General features: G+C 58.4%; 1 protein-coding gene across 19 annotated transcripts in view; it reads right to left on the bottom strand.

Annotated features, from left to right (window-relative positions):
• ABLIM2 (actin binding LIM protein family member 2) overlaps positions 1-17,927 on the bottom strand; it is a 152,237-nt gene that overhangs the window by 97,784 nt on the left and 36,526 nt on the right. For all 19 annotated transcript variants that reach the window (XR_009563903.2, XR_009563902.2, XR_009563908.2 and 16 more), the window contains exons 2-3: positions 12,521-12,664; positions 4,014-4,197 (exon numbers count right to left, since the gene is read on the bottom strand). Coding sequence is in view for 3 of the 19 variants with exons in the window: in XM_060298925.1 (XP_060154908.1) it covers positions 4,014-4,197; positions 12,521-12,664 (328 nt within the window). In the remaining 16 variants the exon portion in view is untranslated. The remainder of the gene's footprint in view (positions 1-4,013; positions 4,198-12,520; positions 12,665-17,927) is intronic.

The raw sequence follows: 17,927 nt of genomic DNA, 5'->3' as shown, positions 1-17,927 counted from the left end.
CTTCGAGCAGGTTTACGCCTTCACTCTAGGGCGATTTCAGTTCCGCTAATAAGGCATGATGCTTTTGGTGTCCCCACTGCATGCCTGGGTGTTCCACAAGGAATCTCCACCTGGCCAGAACTCGAATGTCTCCCAGCCCTGGGAATGTTTAGCTTACAGCAACCTGGTCATTTTCTGCCCAACCTTGTGAAATTTCCTCTCCGTCTACATGGCTTCGTGTTTAGTCCAAGAGTCAAAGGCACCTCTGTGCAACTCTCCTGATGTTTCGTTCTGCATAGCTCTCTCCCTTCTGCTATGCTGTTCTGCCTCTCACATCACTGTCTCTTAACTTGGGGAGGATGCCATGCCCTACCTGGTTCCCTTCTTGTCCTCTGGTTCAAGAAACAGCCTCCAGGCAGAAAGCTGGGTGGTCACAGGGGTCCCTTCTTTCGTCTTCCCTCTGTTAGTCCTGAGCTGCCTGTGCGCCAGTATCCCAAAACAGTTGTTTTGTATATTTTTTCCAGTCTTCTAGTTTTTTAGAGTGGGTGGGTAAGTCCAGGCCCAGTGACTCCAGCACGACAGGGCTGTCAGGTATTATTTTTAAAATATCGGATTACAGAGGTGATCTTTCAAACCCACTGTGATTATGTCACCCCTTGTCTCTAAGCTACGTTCACAGAAATCAAACATGCAGATTATCCTTGGGGGAACCTTGACCCACGCACGCTGCAATGACACACGGTGACTCTTCCGTTAGAAATGTCCCTTGTCATTGCTCCTTCCTGGCCCAGCACCTCCTCCCACGCCCACCCCCAACAAAAGCTTCCCTTTCCGCCTAGAGCACGTGCCACAACTACAGAAAACAGCAGGAACAACACTCAACAAGACCCCTTTCAACTGGGTGTGGTGAGACAGAGAGAGCAGAGAATAAACTCTGGGGGTTTCATTCTTTGTTTTCTAGACAGAACATTCCCCCTGGGAGCAATGTGTCTGGGGCTGTGGTGGGTGGGAGGGAGGGAGGGAGGGAGGGGGGAGGCAGGATGCCCACGTGGGAGGGCTGCCTGCTGCTGCCCCCAAGCCCCAGAGCTGCAGGGCAGAGAGGGGAGCGGGTGTAGCCTTGCTGCCGGGGCTGAGGACCTCATTCTGTCTCTAGCGGCCATTCACCGGACACCTGCTCTGTGGCAGGCGGCAGGCGCCGGAGGAGTCAAATCCAGTCCCTGCCCACGTGGTGCTGCCGTCAAGCAGCTCCGGGACACGGTGCCACGGAAGGGTTGTCGGGCCCAGGATGCAGGGGAGCCGCGACGAGGGACAGGGAGGGGACAGGGAGGCTGGGGGGAGGCAGCTCTTGCTGCACTGCTGTGTCCCCAGATGCTGTGCCCGTAGGGTCTGGGCTAATGCAGCTCCAAGTCACCAGAGCCAGCCTGGGGCCTGGCCCACGGAGGCATCTAGAAAAGCCTGGACGAATGAATGAATGAATGAATGAATAAAGGAATGAAGGGACTGGAACAGACTGTGAGGCTCCTCTCAGCCAGGCTGGGAGGCTCAGGCTTTCTCGTGGAGGCCATGGGGGTGGGGCGGAGGAGTGACAGGCAGAGGGAAAACAGGGACCCCAGTGTGGAGGCCTTGGCAGGACTCCAGGGAGGTGAGTTCTGGGTCTGAGTAAGGCAGTGGCTGGGCCGATTTCGGAAGTTCATGGGGGGGACCTGGGAAGATGCCCACGCTTGGGGCTCGTGTGCCTGGTGGGTTGGGCGCCTGTGCCACCTACAGATCAGGGACTTGGGTACAGAGAGGCGGGGTGTGCAGGTGGGATGTGCCAGGATGGTGGAGGAGAGGGGCGCGGCAGTGGGTGGGCACGGAGACGCCAAAGCGTGGACACTGCAGGCACCGACGTGAGAGGAGACGAGGTGGAGGCTGCGGACAGGAGAGGGGCTGGTGGGCGGGGCCGAGAAGGCACAGGCGGTGGGAGAGCACCTCCCCAGAAGCCATCAGAGGCCTCGTGCTGGCAGTCTCAGAACCCACGGGCCTCTGCATCCCGGAAAGAGGGCTTGATCTTGTGCTGCGGGCGAGGGGTGGGAGCCTGCAAGGTGTGCGGCTGGATGAAGGTGTGCCTCAGAGCAGGGCCAGGGTCCACCTGCCATCCCTTGGCTGGGTCCCGCCTCCCTCCCGGCCATATGAGACAATGGGAGGGAGGGAAGGAGGGAGGGAGGGAGGAGGGAGGAGGGAGGAGGGAGGAGGGAGGAGGAGGGAGGAGGGAGGAGGGAGGAGGAGGGAGGAGGGAGGGAAGGAGGGAGGGAGGGAGGAGGAGGGAGGAGGGAGGAGGGAGGAGGAGGGAGGAGGGAGGAGGGAGGGAGGAGGGAGGAGGGAGGGAGGAGGGAGGAGGGAGGGAGGAGGGAGGAGGGAGGAGGGAGGAGGGAGGAGGGAGGAGGGAGGAGGAGGGAGGAGGAGGGAGGAGGGAGGAGGGAGGAGGAGGGAGGAGGGAGGAGGGAGGGGGAGGAGGGAGGGGGAGGAGGGAGGGGAGGAGGAGGGAGGAGGGAGGATGGAGGAGGAGGGAGGGAGGAGGGAGGAGGGAGGAGGGAGGAGGGAGGAGGGAGGGAGGGAGGAGGGAGGAGGGAGGAGGGAGGAGGGAGGGAGGGAGGAGGGAGGAGGGAGGAGGGAGGAGGAGGGAGGAGGGAGGAGGGAGGGAAGGAGGGAGGGAGGGAGGAGGGAGGAGGGAGGAGGGAGGAGGGAGGAGGGAGGAGGAGGGAGGAGGGAGGAGGGAGGAGGAGGGAGGAGGGAGGGAAGGAGGGAGGGAGGGAGGAGGAGGGAGGAGGGAGGAGGGAGGAGGGAGGAGGGAGGAGGGAGGAGGAGGGAGGAGGGAGGAGGGAGGAGGAGGGAGGAGGGAGGAGGGAGGAGGAGGGAGGAGGGAGGGAAGGAGGGAGGGAGGGAGGAGGAGGGAGGAGGGAGGAGGGAGGAGGAGGGAGGAGGGAGGAGGGAGGGAGGAGGGAGGAGGGAGGGAGGAGGGAGGGAGGAGGGAGGAGGGAGGAGGGAGGGGAGGAGGAGGGAGGAGGGAGGATGGAGGAGGAGGGAGGGAGGAGGGAGGAGGGAGGAGGGAGGAGGGAGGAGGGAGGAGGGAGGAGGGAGGAGGGAGGGAGGGAGGAGGGAGGAGGGAGGAGGGAGGAGGGAGGAGGGAGGAGGGAGGAGGAGGGAGGAGGGAGGAGGGAGGGAAGGAGGGAGGGAGGGAGGAGGGAGGAGGGAGGAGGGAGGAGGGAGGAGGGAGGAGGAGGGAGGAGGGAGGAGGGAGGAGGAGGGAGGAGGGAGGAGGGAGGAGGGAGGAGGGAGGAGGGAGGAGGAGGGAGGAGGGAGGGGGAGGAGGGAGGGGAGGAGGAGGGAGGAGGGAGGATGGAGGAGGAGGGAGGGAGGAGGGAGGAGGGAGGGAGGGAGGAGGGAGGAGGGAGGAGGGAGGAGGAGGGAGGGAGGGAGGAGGGAGGAGGGAGGAGGGAGGAGGGAGGAGGAGGGAGGAGGGAGGAGGGAGGAGGGAGGAGGAGGGAGGAGGGAGGGGGAGGAGGGAGGGGAGGAGGAGGGAGGATGGAGGATGGAGGAGGAGGGAGGGAGGAGGGAGGAGGGAGGAGGGAGGAGGGAGGAGGGAGGAGGGAGGGAAGGAGGGAGGGAGGGAGGAGGGAGGAGGGAGGAGGGAGGGAAGGAGGGAGGAGGGAGGAGGGAGGAGGGAGGAGGGAGGGAAGGAGGGAGGGAGGGAGGAGGGTGGAGGGAGGGAGGAGGGAGGAGGAAGGGAGGGAGGAGGGGAGGGGGGAGGGAGGAGGGGAGGGGGGAGGAGGGGGAGGAGGGAGGTGGGAGGAGGGAGGGGAGCAGGGTGGAGGGAGAGAGGAGGGAGGGAGGAGGGAGGAGGGGGGAGGGGGGAGGAGGGGGAGGAGGGAGGAGGGGGAGGAGGGAGGTGGGAGGAGGGAGGAGGAGGGAGGAGGGAGGGAGGGAGGAGGGAGGGTGGAGGGAGGAGGGAGGCGGGAGGGCTGGGGAGGAGCGGTTGCAGGTCCCACACTCACCGGCAGACGGCACACACGAAGCAGTTTGGGTGGTAGGTCTTGCCCAGCGCCGACACCACCTCGCCCTCGATGAACTGATCGCAGCTGAAGCAGCGGGTCCCGTACAGTCTCTGGTAGTCCTGGGTGCAGATGTACTCGCCCTGCCGCACGAAGAAGCCGCCCTCGGCCAGGTCACAGCCGCATTCTGGGGACACACGGGAGGGGCCGAGGTAGCAGGTGACCACCAGCTCCCCAGTCCCGCCGGGCTCCATGGGTATCCCTCACTACACACAGGCTTCGGTGCGAACTCAGGGTTGCTCGCTGAACCCTCGGGGGGCCAGGCCCTAAGCACAGACTCCAGCTCCGGCCCCTCAGCCTGGAGACGAGTGGCTTTTCTTGTGGAAGCTTCTAGAAAGGGGCACAGACCCGGGATGAGAAGCAGGCTGTGCTGAGGGGCCAGCCCAGCGCCTCCTCGCCTCCTGAGCCCACCAGGGACGCAATGCTGATGCCCCATGAGCCCCCCCCAACCCCCGCTCCTCCAGGTGGGCTGTTCCCAGCAGGAAAATAACAGATGGGGAGGCGGTTCACACCTGAGCACCTACCGCGTGCTAGGCCCTGTTCTGGGGGGGAGGATCCCCTGACCACAGTGAGGCTTCCTGACCCCCCTCCACCCGTCTCCCCCAACATGGACGAGGCCAGACCCCCTGCAAAAGGGAGAGAGGCCGGGCACACTCGCACTGACCCCTCATATACCTCCTGCCCCAGGGAGGACCAGAGGGACGTTGCCAGGCGGAGGATGGAGTGCCTGCCCTCAGGACAGGCCCCAGGGCACATGGGAACCGGGCTTGGTTCCAGAGGGAGCAGCCTTCGCGCCCTCCCTGGGGAGGCCCAGCCTGCCAGCCCGTCAGGGCGGGGTCTTTGTGGTCGCAGCCCCCTAGCCAGAGCCTTGAAATACCAAGTAACCCATCTTTGAATCAACGCCTAAAAGTTTTCATCAAAACTTTAACCGACTGCAGAGGCTGTAGTTTCCGGTGAACTGTAAGGAGGCACCTTTAAATTAACTCGTAGACCGCGGATGTCGAAGCAGGACCACCGACCTCTGTTTACAAAACCCAGAGACAGGCTCTGAGTGAAAGCAGGCATTCCACCGCGTTCCTCGTTTGCTAGGAAAGCCTGTTGCCGTCGCTTTCCCCCACAGAACTGCGTGCACACGTGACGTGTTTCAGAGATGGAAGGCGCCCGTGGCTCTCTGCAACAAAAATCCCTCCGTCTACGTGGAAATTGATTTATTAGGAATTTCTTATGGCCACCAGGCTCTAAATATTTAATAGCTTATTCTGGGTAGTGTTGTTATGACTGCTACTAGTATAAAGCTATCGAAACAACACATATGTTGTACATTTTGGTAAATTATTATTACGTGGATAGAGGACAAGCTTTCCACAGTGCAGCTCTTCACGACACGGATGGTGGTGGTCGAGGGGAGTTCCTGGTGTCTGATCAAGGGAGCCCCGACTTTTAAACTCCACCTTGTTTGGCGCCCTGGGGGATTGGAAGGCGAGGGCAGCCGAGCAGCCTTCCTCCACTGCAGGTGGCTTCTCAGGCTGGTCAGTTTGGGAAGAGCAAGTGTGGGAGTCTGAATCTCCAAGGGTCTTGGGGTCCTCGGGGGTCAGGTCTGCTTGGTCTGGTCAGCAGCGCCCTTTCAGCTCATGCACCGGTCGGTGCACACGACCCAGGACCTGGGGGCTCCGGGGGGCTCTGCCAGGTGGGACCCACTCAGCTCAGCTCCCACCCCTACACAGGGCGAGGTGGCGGGCCTCTCCCGGGTGTCCCTGTCCCCTCACCTGGGCCACAGGGCTGCACGTGCTGTTACCCGGTTACAGCCACTAGAGTGGCTGGAAATCCTTCCTTCCACATCGTCAAGGAGCTGTTGGCTCTTTGGACATAAGGCTGAGCAGCTGGAAGCCCAGACTCCAGGGCTGCCTGGGGGATGCAGGCTCCACTTGTGCACTGCGCTGTGTGCCCCTGGGCAAGGCCCTGATCTCTCTGGGCCCCCAAGTCCTCATCTGGGCCTACTCAGAGGTGAGAAGGGCAGCACAGAGGCGCATCCTATGCTAGCGTGACATAAGCCCCAAGTCGTGCGGGGCCACCATCCAGGCCATCGTTTTACTGACGTCACTCACCCCAGGAGGCCCGAGGCCGGTGCCCAGCTCTAAATCCTTCTCTCACCCAGCCCGAGAGTGAAAAGCCTTTGTTCAGTCTTGCACCACAGGGCTTCCCTGGTGGCGCACTGGTTAAGAATCCGCCTGCCAATGCAGGGGACACGGGTTCGAGCCCTGATCCGGGAAGATCCCACATGCCGTGGACAACTAAGCCCATGCACCACAACTACCGAGCCTGCGCTCTAGAGCCCGCAAGCCACAACTTCTGAAGCCCGCGTGCTACAACTACTGAAGCCCATGCGCCACAAGTACTGAGCCTGCGCTCTAGACCCCGTGAGCCACAACTACTGAAGGCCGTGCGCCTAGAGCCCGGGCTCCACAACAAGAGAAGCCACCACAATGAGAAGCCTGCGCACCGCAACGAAGAGTAGCCCCTGCTCAACGCAACTGAAGAAAGCCTGCGTGCAGCAACAAAGACCCAACGCAGCCAAAATAAATACATTTATTTAAAGAAAGAAAATCTTGCACCACAGCGTAGGCCAAGCAGACGCACCCCGACTTGGGAAGCACAGGCTCCCTGAGGCCTCTGTAGGAGAATTAGTGACTTTTCAGTAAACGCTGCCTGTAACAATTCAGCCCTTGAGTGACGGGCTGGTTCACGGACACCCTTGGCTCTGGTACTAGGCTCATTTTTTTTCTTTTCTTTTTTTAAAGATTTATTATTTATTTATCTTATTTACTTTTGGCTGTGTCGGGTCTTAGTTGCGGCACACGGGATCTTCGTTGAGGCGCGCAGGCTTCTCTCTAGTGGCGTGCGAGCTCCAGGGCTCATTTTCTAATCTTCCTAAAGATATGACCGTATTGACTGTCCTTCGAAAGAGAAGAATGTGAAGAGGGATCTAGCGCCCCACTATAACCTGCATCTACATCACGGAGGCACCAGAAGACTGAATTAAAGCCGCTTTCCTGCCCCGAGAGCCGGGCCCGGCCAATGCTACGTCCTCCCTGCCCGGCCCCGGTCATCTCTGCTACTGACCGGATTGTAGCTGGCTGGGTCCACTAAGGTCGGGGCCAGACAGTAAACCCAGACCTCTGCCTGCTAAAAATTAAGAGTCCAAATTCGTTAATAATTTTGAACGTCCTAATCAAGACAATATATTCTCCTCACATTCCATCTGTCTATCCAAGTAGCCGAGACCCAGTGAAGTGAAGGGCACCAGCAGCTGTGGGTGACCCGGAGCAGCCCGCCCCCCCATCTCTGGCGGTCACTGTTGTCACTTCTGAGAAACGGTCGGGAGGGGGCGGGCCATGGTGGGAAGACAATCTGCACCACTTTCTGGAATACCCTTTGGCATCGACTCAAAGGAATACGAAAACCGCTCCTACCCTTTGACCCAGTCGTCTCTCTCTGGGACTCTATCCCAAGGAACTGACCGTGAACGTCCACAGAAGCGTTCTTGCATGGTGTTGGCTGCAGCATCACTACAGTATAATGTAGGAAATAAATGCTGGGCTTTAGGGACAGGCAGCCTGGGCATGAAGCTTCCTCCTGTTGCTTCCTGGCTGTGTGACCTGGGGCAAGTTACTCAACCTCTCTGAATCTCAGAGTCCTCACCTGTAACAAAGGGTTAACCATACTGATGACTCATGGGATGAGGCACAGGAAACTGACCAGCCCAGTGCCGGGCTGGAATCGATGTAAACGTTTAAGAGCTGAGGAACGGCTAAGTCTGCTGCAGGCCAGGCCTCTGAAGGAATCTGGGTATATACTGAAATTGATGTTGAAGGATGTATGATGGGGAAAGGGCTTACACAGTCCCTTAAAGAGAATACATCGGGACACAGAAGTAAATATACAACAGGACTTCAGATCGAAAAGACTCTTACAAAGGAGAAGATTGGAAGGCTCTCTACCCAAATACGGAAGGCAATTCCCCTGGGGTGGTCAGCTCAGGGATGCTCTTGTCCTGGTGTCTGGGAAGAGGAGAGAGTGATTGATGTTAAAACACAAAGCAGCCCGAGAACCCCAGGGCGTTCATGTGAGTTGGAGGGAGCTGGCTCAGGGCAGCGTGGTCACTGCCAGCCCAGGTCCTGACCTAACCTCTGCCTCAGATGCTCCATCTGAAAATAACAGGCCCACGTCACCGGAGATGGCTTCCTGCCTTGACTTTCCACAATTCTGCCATGTGGGCCTGTTCTCATAAACGCCCCTGGAACGCAATCCCTTTGCCCCATTCCCTTGTCACCCCCAGTCGCTAAGACCAGCTCTGGGTGTGTCTCTTCATGGTCCCCATGGGGTTGTGTCCTTGTGGACAACCCCACCTGCTGTTACCAAGTTACAGGCAGAGCTGGTGGCCTCTTCCCCCAACACACACACACACACACACACACACACACACGCACACACACACACACACACAGGCTTCCCTCCCTCCTGTTTCCTTCGCTCATTCTGCAGTCATGAGCGCGCTCAGTCCTGCTGCCACACAGATCAGAAAACACCTGCTTTCCTGAGGTCACACATGGTTGTGGCCTCACCTTTTCATCATTTCAGAGTCGGGGCCCTTGTTTCCCAGGCACCACGAGCAGGGCTACAAAAGCTCCTGGTTGAAAACAAATGTTCTAGGGACTTCCCTGGCGGTCGAGTGGTTAAGACTCTGCGCTTCCAGAACCCAGACCTTCTGGCAGGGGGCGCCGGTTCAATCCCTGCTCGGGGAACTAAGACCCTGTATGCTGCGTGGTGCGGCCCCTCTGCCACAAAAGTTCTAAAAGCGCAGAACTCCACTACACATAAAAGGTCAAGAGAACCGGATTTGTTTTCCTGTGCGAATTTCAGTTGTAGCGGTGGCGACAGATTTCATTTTTTCTTGAGGATGTGCTATGTGCTGGATGTTTGCTACGTTTCTATCCTACACAGATTCCCATTTTGTATCGTGAAACTAGAGCTGGCTGGATTTCAAGACAATCCAGAAGCAGACACCCCCTCACACGCTCGTCCAAGCTGCCGTGGTCTCAGGCTGGGGCCCAGGCCCTTCTCCCCACCCTGCCCTGGCCTCCACTCATCAGCACAGCACCCAGTGGTCCATGAAACTAAAATGGACAGGATCCTCCTGTGTTCTTTCTCTCGCAGTGTCACAGCCCAGGTCCTCACGAGGACCCCCTTCCCCCCAGCCTTCCCCCACTCCCCCTCCTCACTCTACTCCAGACACACAGGCCTCGTGCTGTCCTGGAACCTGCCAGGCACACTTCCCTGCTTCAGTGTCACTGCACTGGCTGTTCCCTCTGGCTGCAATGCTCTTCCCTCACCTCCTTCAAGTCTTCAAGCAAAGGTCACCTCCTCCACGAAGCCTGCCCTGATTACCCAATTTAAAATAGTAACTCCCCGGCACTCCCAGCCCCGTCTTTATCTTGCTCTTTGTCTTCCCCTTCCTAGCACTTCACTTTCAGCATATGATGAAATTTGCTTGTTAATTCTACCTAGTGCTTATTGTCTGTCTCCCTGCCCTAGAATGTGATCTCCACAAGGACAAGGATGTCTGTTTTGTTCACGGATACATCCCAAGCCCAGCACGGAGTATGTGCCCAATCGGGTTGTCGAATGAAACTGAGGCTAAGAAACATGTCTAAGACCCACATGAGCTGGGGGTGGAAGAGGTGGGAATTGAACCCAGACCTTCTGGCATCACAGCCCAAGCCTGAGGCAGCCCAGACGGTCTGGAGAATGATGTGATTTCTTTCACAGATTTTCAGGTTTAACGTTCAGATTTTGAGATGTAAACCAAGGCGCATCAAGCCAGTCCCTGGGTGGCAGGAACCCAACACATCGGGATCTCCTGGATCAGAATTAGACACAATTGTCTTCTGGGCTAACAGACCCTGTTTCGGTCGGCCTGGCAACACACCCACCCAGGGACGAACATGGCTGGAGTCAGTCAGTCCCCATCCTCCCATTACTCTTTGCCGGTGGAGTGGATGTGTGACCTAGTTCTAGCCAGCGAGTCATACAGGAAGCCTGTGTGGGCTTCCAGGGAAAAGGTTCTCCTCCCTGATCGAAGGGAGATTACCCTGATGACCCAATCAGAGTAATCATGCAGGGGGAGGGCCCCTTTGCCTGTGCACACCCCTGCCCAACTTCTTCCCCAGGGCTGAGTGTCCACCTGTGAGGATGTGATGTTTGGAGCTACAGCAGCCATCTTGAGACCATGAGGAGAGTTACTGCTGACATGTATAAGATGGGGGGGGGAGTCGGGGGTGGGGAGTGGAAAAAGAACCTAGTCTTTGATGACTTGTTTGAGCCGTTAAATTAACCAGCTCTGGGGGTGAGGAGGCGACCTCCAGAGTTCCTGTTAAGATGATATATATCCATGTAACTTAAGACACTATAAGTTGGGTCTTCTTTTTTATTCATCCAAGAGCACCCTCAATGATTCACAGACTTTGCATCTTCATGAGAGCCTGGATAAAAGATCGATCTAAGACTATGCAATCCTCAAGCTTCACAAAACACAACTTCTCAAAAGCTTGCAGGAAAACTCAGATGCTCCCTGTCACCCTTCAGCAGGTGAAGCCGACATGCCACCTACTGAAGGCAGGGGCCCCCGCTATGCCGGCACGCTGACACGGCACCTGGCACAGAATGAATCTGTGGGTGGGTGGATGCGTGTCCGCCCCCTCCTCACCGGGATGCAGACCCTGCTGGGGGCCCTGCACCCCGTCCCTCCATGCTGGGTCTGGGGCAGAGCTGAGGCTCGTGGGAAGGGCTCCCCCCGCTCTCGCCAGCTGCTCCCACAGGTGTCAACCAGGCGAGTCACACATCACCCTTTGCTTCCTCATCTTTAACTGGAGACAACGCCTCAGCCCCCCTAATACTGGAGGACTTTGGAAGAAAACACACGGAAAGCACTGAGCTCACAGGAAGCGCTCAGCAGAGGTAAGAGAAGGTGAGAGAAGGAAGCCTCCTCGGCAGGACCGGCAGGCTCCCTGGCAGCTCCTGAGCTTCAGTCCCCCTCCTTCGGCCCCGCTGCACCTTCCACACTGCGCCCCGCACCGCGGGCACAGGCCTGGCCGCCTCTGCCAGCCCAGCTCTCCTCTTCTTTCTCTGGCTGAACCTAGAGCCAAAACGCCACCTCCTCTGGGAAGCCTTCTCTGGAAGTTCCCAGATCCCTCCCGGTGGGCCACCTTCCCGGCACTCGGCTTCTACCACTAACACCCAACTATTCCCGGCAAGCTGGTAGATTGATCTCCTCACCAGACCTCACCTGTCAAAGCTAAGTCTCATGCCTTCCTCCTTAGCGCTTTCCAAAGCCGGGCCTGGTGCACAGCAGGGCCTCCTGAGACTATGGTGGGCTGAGGGCACTCAGGCAGTTAACGCGCCCCGTGGTGCTGATAAAAGCCACATGGCTGGATTATCTTACACGTGGCGTATTTCCCATCTTTGCCCATAAAGCCCAGGGGCTCACTGCCCCCGCGGCCCGTCGAGGCCCACATGCGAATGTCTGTGCCTCTCTGGACGTCGTTTCAAACCCGCAGGAAAGCAGGCTGTGACGACACCGCTTGCTGTCCAGAGGTAAGGAGGGGTTTGCAGGGCCATTAAAAGAATTCTTTCTTTAAAACTGCCAATTCTTTGGGTTTGGACACTGTGTCAGATTGGTTTGATCTGCCCATCCCTTCCCCCAAATGCTACTTTTCATTTATTCTCAGGAAACTAAATGCAAACACACGAAACCCCACTGTGCACGACAGAATATGTAGTGACTTGAGCGTAGGGAGAAAGGTTAGGCTGGAAGCACGCTCCGAGCAAAGCCTGGCTCAGATAGAGGGACTTCAAGTGATTTGTTTTACTTTCTTATCCTTTTGGTATTATCTGAATTTAGTGATAGTCATGTTATTTTTTATAATCGGAGAAAAAGCCGTGTTCATTTGGAGTGAACAGTAACGTTTTCAGTCCCGCTCTGGGAGGGTGCAGGGGCGCCCGAGGTTCGTGGCCCAGCTTAGGTCCTGTGCACCCTGAGGTGCTGAGTTCATGCCACCAGTGACGGCCATTCACCGTGTGGCTACGGGGCCCAAGCGGCCACTTTGCTCTGGCCAGTGGATCACGGACATGGCTACGGCCATCCGAGGACACTGCCCGGGACCTGGACCTCGTCCTCTGGCCCTCCCCCTTGGGCAGATGCCCCCGTCACCCCCACACGGGGGGGACACGGGCCACGCTGAAAAGATCACGCTGTTGTATGAAGGTTTGGGGTCCGTTTTTCCAGCATCCCAGATCTAACGAGTTTCTGGGGCCCAGCGTGGCAGCTGGGAGGCGGGCTCGGCCACACAGCAGGGCTGTGCCTGGCCCCATCGCGGACGTGGGTCGGCGCTCACCTTTGCAGACGAAGCACTGGATGTGGAAGTACTTGCTCTGCACCCGCAGCACCTCCCCCCTGCACACGTTCCCGCAGGTGTTACACAGGATCGCCGTGCTGGCCGGCTTCTCCGGGGCACTGTGGGCAGCCTGGGGCTCCGACACTGTGGGGAAAAGGCGCTGTGTTAGAAAGCGGGACATGCCGGGCACCAGTGGGCAAACCAGCGACTGTGCGAGGACTCGGGGCCCGACGCATCTCCCAGCACAACCCACAGGGCTTCGGGGGACCAGCGGAGGTCAGGTCATGCGAGACCCCGACAGCGGTCCTGTCCCCCACCTCTGTGTGCCCACCTCCCAAAGGGCAGCCGATCCCCCTGCGGCCCCGACCTGGCACGACTGTGGCCCTCAGGGGCCTGGTGAGCTGGCCAGTCCTTCTGCAGCCAGGGACCCAGGTCCCCTCTCCTGAGAGTGCAATAGCCACATCCTCCTGTGAGCTCGCTTTGAATCCCCTCTGTGCCCTGGGGACAGGGACCTGAATATTGTCACTGTCCCCCTTAGAGCCAGCCATGACCTAGGATGGCTGAGGAGGCACTGGAGACCCCGAGGGACAGGTCAGGGTGGACGGTCAAAGGGCCCGACTGTGGGTCTCCTGGGGTCTGGGCAGTGCCCGCGGAGGCCGGCGTGCGGGACGCTGGGGCCCACGGCGGGTCTGTGCTCGGGGAGCTCCAGCCTAGGAGTGGCGGCAGCCAGGTGAGGACCAGCTGCAGGCCAAGCGGCAGAGCTGTGGTCGGGGATGCCTAGGGGCTGGGGACCAGCTCCGTCCCAGCACAGCCTAGGGACTGGGGACCAGCTCTGTCCCAGCACAGCCTAGGGGCTGGGGACCAGCTCTGTCCCAGCACAAGGAGGCGGTGGAACTGCGGGCAGAGAGCACAGCCCACCACGGGGCCCCAGCAGCCCGACCCACCCCCCACTCAGGACCAGCCCTAGGAGGCGCAGCCTGCCTCTGCCCAGTCGCCTGGGACACCCCTTGCAGCAGCCCCCCAGCCCCCATCAGAGGCCCCTGAGCCCCCCTTCTCCACTGGGAAGCTCGCCCACTCCTCTGCCTGCCTCTGGGTCTCCGCCAGGCATGTGACGAAGGCTGACCCCCCGCCCAGCCAGCTCTGAGCAAACAGCCTTTGCCTTTCGCAAGCGCGGGTCTCCGCTTAGACCCACATCTTCCAGTCCCACGCTCCCGTCGTGGTCTGGGGTCACTGACCCGAGGCTGAGGCAGGGGCGGGGTGCAGGTGGTGCACCTAGGGGACCCCGGGTGGAAGGAAGGAGTGGGGGCAGCGATGGCATGCTTTGAGCTGGACCCCCCCTTGGAGCCCCTCCAGGGCGTCCCTCAGAAGGAAGGGGGCCGGGGCACGGGTCCTGCTCCCGTCGCCCCAGTGAGGGTTGCCCCCAAGCTGGAACTCCTGTCTCCCTTTCCTGGGCTGAATGAGTTCTGAGGTTTCAGCAGAGGCTGAAAGAGCCAGGGAGCCGCGGGCACCTGAGGCGGGGAGTCCACGGGCCCAGGTACACCATCCACCTGTACACCGCTGGGGCCACAGGGGGGCCCCGGGGAGGTGATGCGGCCCAGCAGACACCCGCCACCTGGGATGCCCCAGATACACCACGCTTCATTGGAGAGTTAAGCGTATTCATACACACACACACACACACACACACACACAGATATACACGTACATACACACAGAGACACACATACATACATACACAGATACACTTTCACAGAGACACAGATACACATACACACACGCACACACGCAGAGACACACAGATATACATGTACATACACACAGAGACACACACATACACACGAGACACACACACACGTACACACACAGATACCCTTTCACAGAGACACAGATACACATACATACACACACACAGATACACACACACACAAACACAAATACACATACAGACACACAAATACACATACACACACAGACACAACTATACATATGCACCCACACAGACAGACAGACACACATACACAGACACACAGATACACACATAGACATACAGATACACACAGACACACAAACACACACAGACACACAAACACACACAGAGAGACGGACATGCACACGTGCACACACACACATTTACAAAATCGCTGAACCCCAGCACTGACTGAGTATCAGCCCCAGAAGGTCTCCTCATTCTTGTATAAACGGAGGAGGTGGCTGTAGACAGAGGAGGACACTTCTCCATCCAGTTTGCAGCCTGCCCCCCAGGCCCACCAGACCCCGCCCCGTCCCAGGAGCCCCACTCCTGCAGCACAGGGCTCCCTCCTCTGGGTCCCGTCCGCGGTGGGGAGTTTGACTGTGGAGGAGGGCCTGGGCCACGCTGGGGACATCAGGCCTTCCAGGAGGAGGCTCTGAAGACCCCAAGGGTAGCAGGTGTCAGCTGTCTGGGGACAAAAGCCACACAGCCTGGAGACACAGGTGCCAAAAAGGAGACGATGGGCACAAAAAAATCATTTGGTGTCGCCCTTAGTACCCCAGGCCCAGGGTCAAGGCCTGCCTGCGTTTCCAAGGGCGTCAGGACCAGACGGCAGACTGGACCGTGCAGAGCCCAGCGAGGGCCCCAGAGCTCTGTCTGCCGTCCTGGGAGCTGTGCTGACATTTCCACTCTGATTTAAGCGTCAGCATATGATGATCACAGAAACTGCCTCATCCAGTACTTAGTAAAATTGGTAAAACGGGGCAGAGAGCAAGGATGTCCTGGGCTAGAATTTAGGACTCCCTGTGCGGAACGAGCCATTGGACTTGAAGTTCGAAACCTCAGGCGGAGCCGGCTCATGGCTGTGCAAGGGCAGCCCCAGGGCTCACATGGGGCTGATGGGCCCCTGAGTCACCCAGTCCACACAGGCTAAATCAGGATTTGAGGGCGTGGCCGCAAAGACCTTCAACACTATTATCTTTTCATCCATCACGCATACAAAGGACCATGTGCCTCACGTCTCCATGGATAGCCAGGCAAGGTCTACCCACCACCCACGTGGTGGTGGTGGGGGATGGGTGTCAGAGCCCTGGGCGCAGACGGCCAGGTGCAGCCCAGCTTCACCTCCTACATGCAGTAACCTGGAACTCCCAGCCGTCTGTCCATCTGCCATCCAGCCTCTGCTCACAGCATCTGCCCCAGGGGATGCTAGGACCATGGAAAGAAATGTTCGTCTAGCAAGCAGCCCAGGGTCCGGCAGACCATAAATGCTCAATACACAATAGCCATTGTCATTTTCAAGGATACACAGCCTGACATCACCAGTTTCCTGGTTACTGGAAATACTGTTTGATTTGGGGTGAAAGCTGCTTTAAGAGGATCGTTTTTATGGAAGCACCAACTCTGCCCGCCTGGCGCGTCCTCCACAACCTGCTGGGGCCTCTGGTGGCAGGGCGAGAGAGCAGGGTGCTGCCCCCTGGTGGTGGGAAGTAGACACTGCACAGAGGGGGCCTGTCTGTGCAGGTACCACCCGCGCAGGTGTTCCCTCCAACCCGCATCTGCCCCCTTGGCCCTGGGATCACAGCCTGAGAATCCTGTGGATTTGAGGCGTGGGCCTTATTACTCCTCAGGATGGACTTACTCCTCGAACCTCCTGCAGCTGCCCGATTGGGTGCTTTGCAAAGGGGACTGGTGCTCCCAGCAGCCGGCAGAGCAAGTGCTGTGGTCACTGCTGCTGCCGCCTGGCGAGTGGACTGGGGCCAAGGAGCGGCGGCCCAGCTGGTACATGACTGCAGCAAGGAGGGATCGGGACCCTCACGTGGCAGGACAGGACAGGAGTGGGCCCCTAGACAGGGATGCGGCAGTTCTGGCCAGACCTCATTGCATCAAGAACTATCAAGACGTGAGCTATGAAGCCATCTGAAGGCACCTCAGATGCATGCTACTAAGTGACAGAAGCCAGTCTGAAAAGGCCGCACACTGCGTGACTCCAACCCTATGACGTCATCAAAAAGGCAAAACCACAGAGACAGTAAAAGGTCGTTGGTTGTGAGGGGTGGGGAGGGAGGGGTAAGTGGGCGGCACACAGGGGTGAATACACGTCGTTACACGCTGGTCCAAACCCAGAGAACACAACACCAAGAGCGACCCCTGATGGAAACCGTGCACGCTAGTTAATAATAATATAGCAAAACTGGTTCATCAGTTGTAACAAATGGAGCACACACAAACATTCCAACAACCTAACAGGCAGATGCTAACAGGGGGAACTGGGGATTTGGGGTGGGGTGTATATGGGAACTCCTTACTTTCTGTTCAATTTTTCTATAAACTGAAAACTGCTCTAAGAAATAAAGTCTATTAAAAAAAAAAAAACTTAAAAGAGAGAGAGAAACGGAGAGAGACGCGAACTACCACACTCCAGACCTAACCCAGAAGGCAGCAGGCTCATTTCTCTACGGTTTCTGGATCGGCTGTAACATTTCATTTAACACGTCTCTGACTGCGATGATAATAATAACGTAAAACATAGTCAAGTGGTAAAGGATCAATCCCATGGGGCCGTGACTACTTAATCCCCCCGAGATAATGAAATCCCAGCCTGGGGAGCCTTGCTGGGAAGAAAAGAACGATTACCGGTAACATCAACACAGAACTCACGTTCACAGTGGAGGGACGTGGCTTCCTCGGGTCTGCCCTGGCAGTCGCTGTGACCCCGCCTCTATAATCCCTCCGGGTACAGTTCTGATCTGCCCCCAGGTACACGAGGCCTGGAGGAACCAGGACGGCGGCCGGCAGGCCCGGGTTTGGAAGCCACCCACCATCCAGGGGCAGCTGTGTGACCTTGAGAGCTGACTGAGCTCTGAGAAGCCTCTGTGTTCACGACTAATTTGGAGGCTGGTCTCAGGCATCATGTAGAACCCAGGGAAGTGGAGAAAGCTTCTGGTACAATGCCTGACAGGTGCGGGGACCAACAGCTGCTGGCTTAGTCCTTCCGGGTCTCAGAGGCAGACCCGTGACTTGGGGGTGGGAGGGGCAGAGGCTGTCGGGAGGGGGCCACACCTTCGCTCCCTCAGCAGCCTCATCGGCAGCTTGTCCCAGGTTTGTCTTTGGCCTCGGTCCGTGGCTGGGTGGGTGAGCAGGAAGGGGGGGCAGCCTGCACTGACCCCAGCTGCCCCCCTCCCTGGCTGTCACCCTGGGCAGGCCAACATGGCCATACAGAGCCTCAGTCTTCCCTTCTATAAAATGGGGGTAGGTATTCCTAAATGTGGGACCCATGTCTGAGTCAGATGAGAACACACATGAGGCCAGCGACCACCTGGGCGCCCGCTGGGTAAGGCAGGCACAGGAGGCAAGGACTGTGACGGGGTGCAGGTGACACAGTTGCTCCCTCCAGAGAGGGTCTGATGGCGATCTCTGGATCAGTGGGGGCTTCTC

The sequence above is a fragment of the Globicephala melas genome, chromosome 5 (assembly GCF_963455315.2).
Source record: "Globicephala melas chromosome 5, mGloMel1.2, whole genome shotgun sequence".
Classification (NCBI taxonomy): Eukaryota; Metazoa; Chordata; class Mammalia; order Artiodactyla; family Delphinidae; genus Globicephala; species Globicephala melas.
This window is presented reverse-complemented; position numbering and strand designations above follow the sequence as displayed.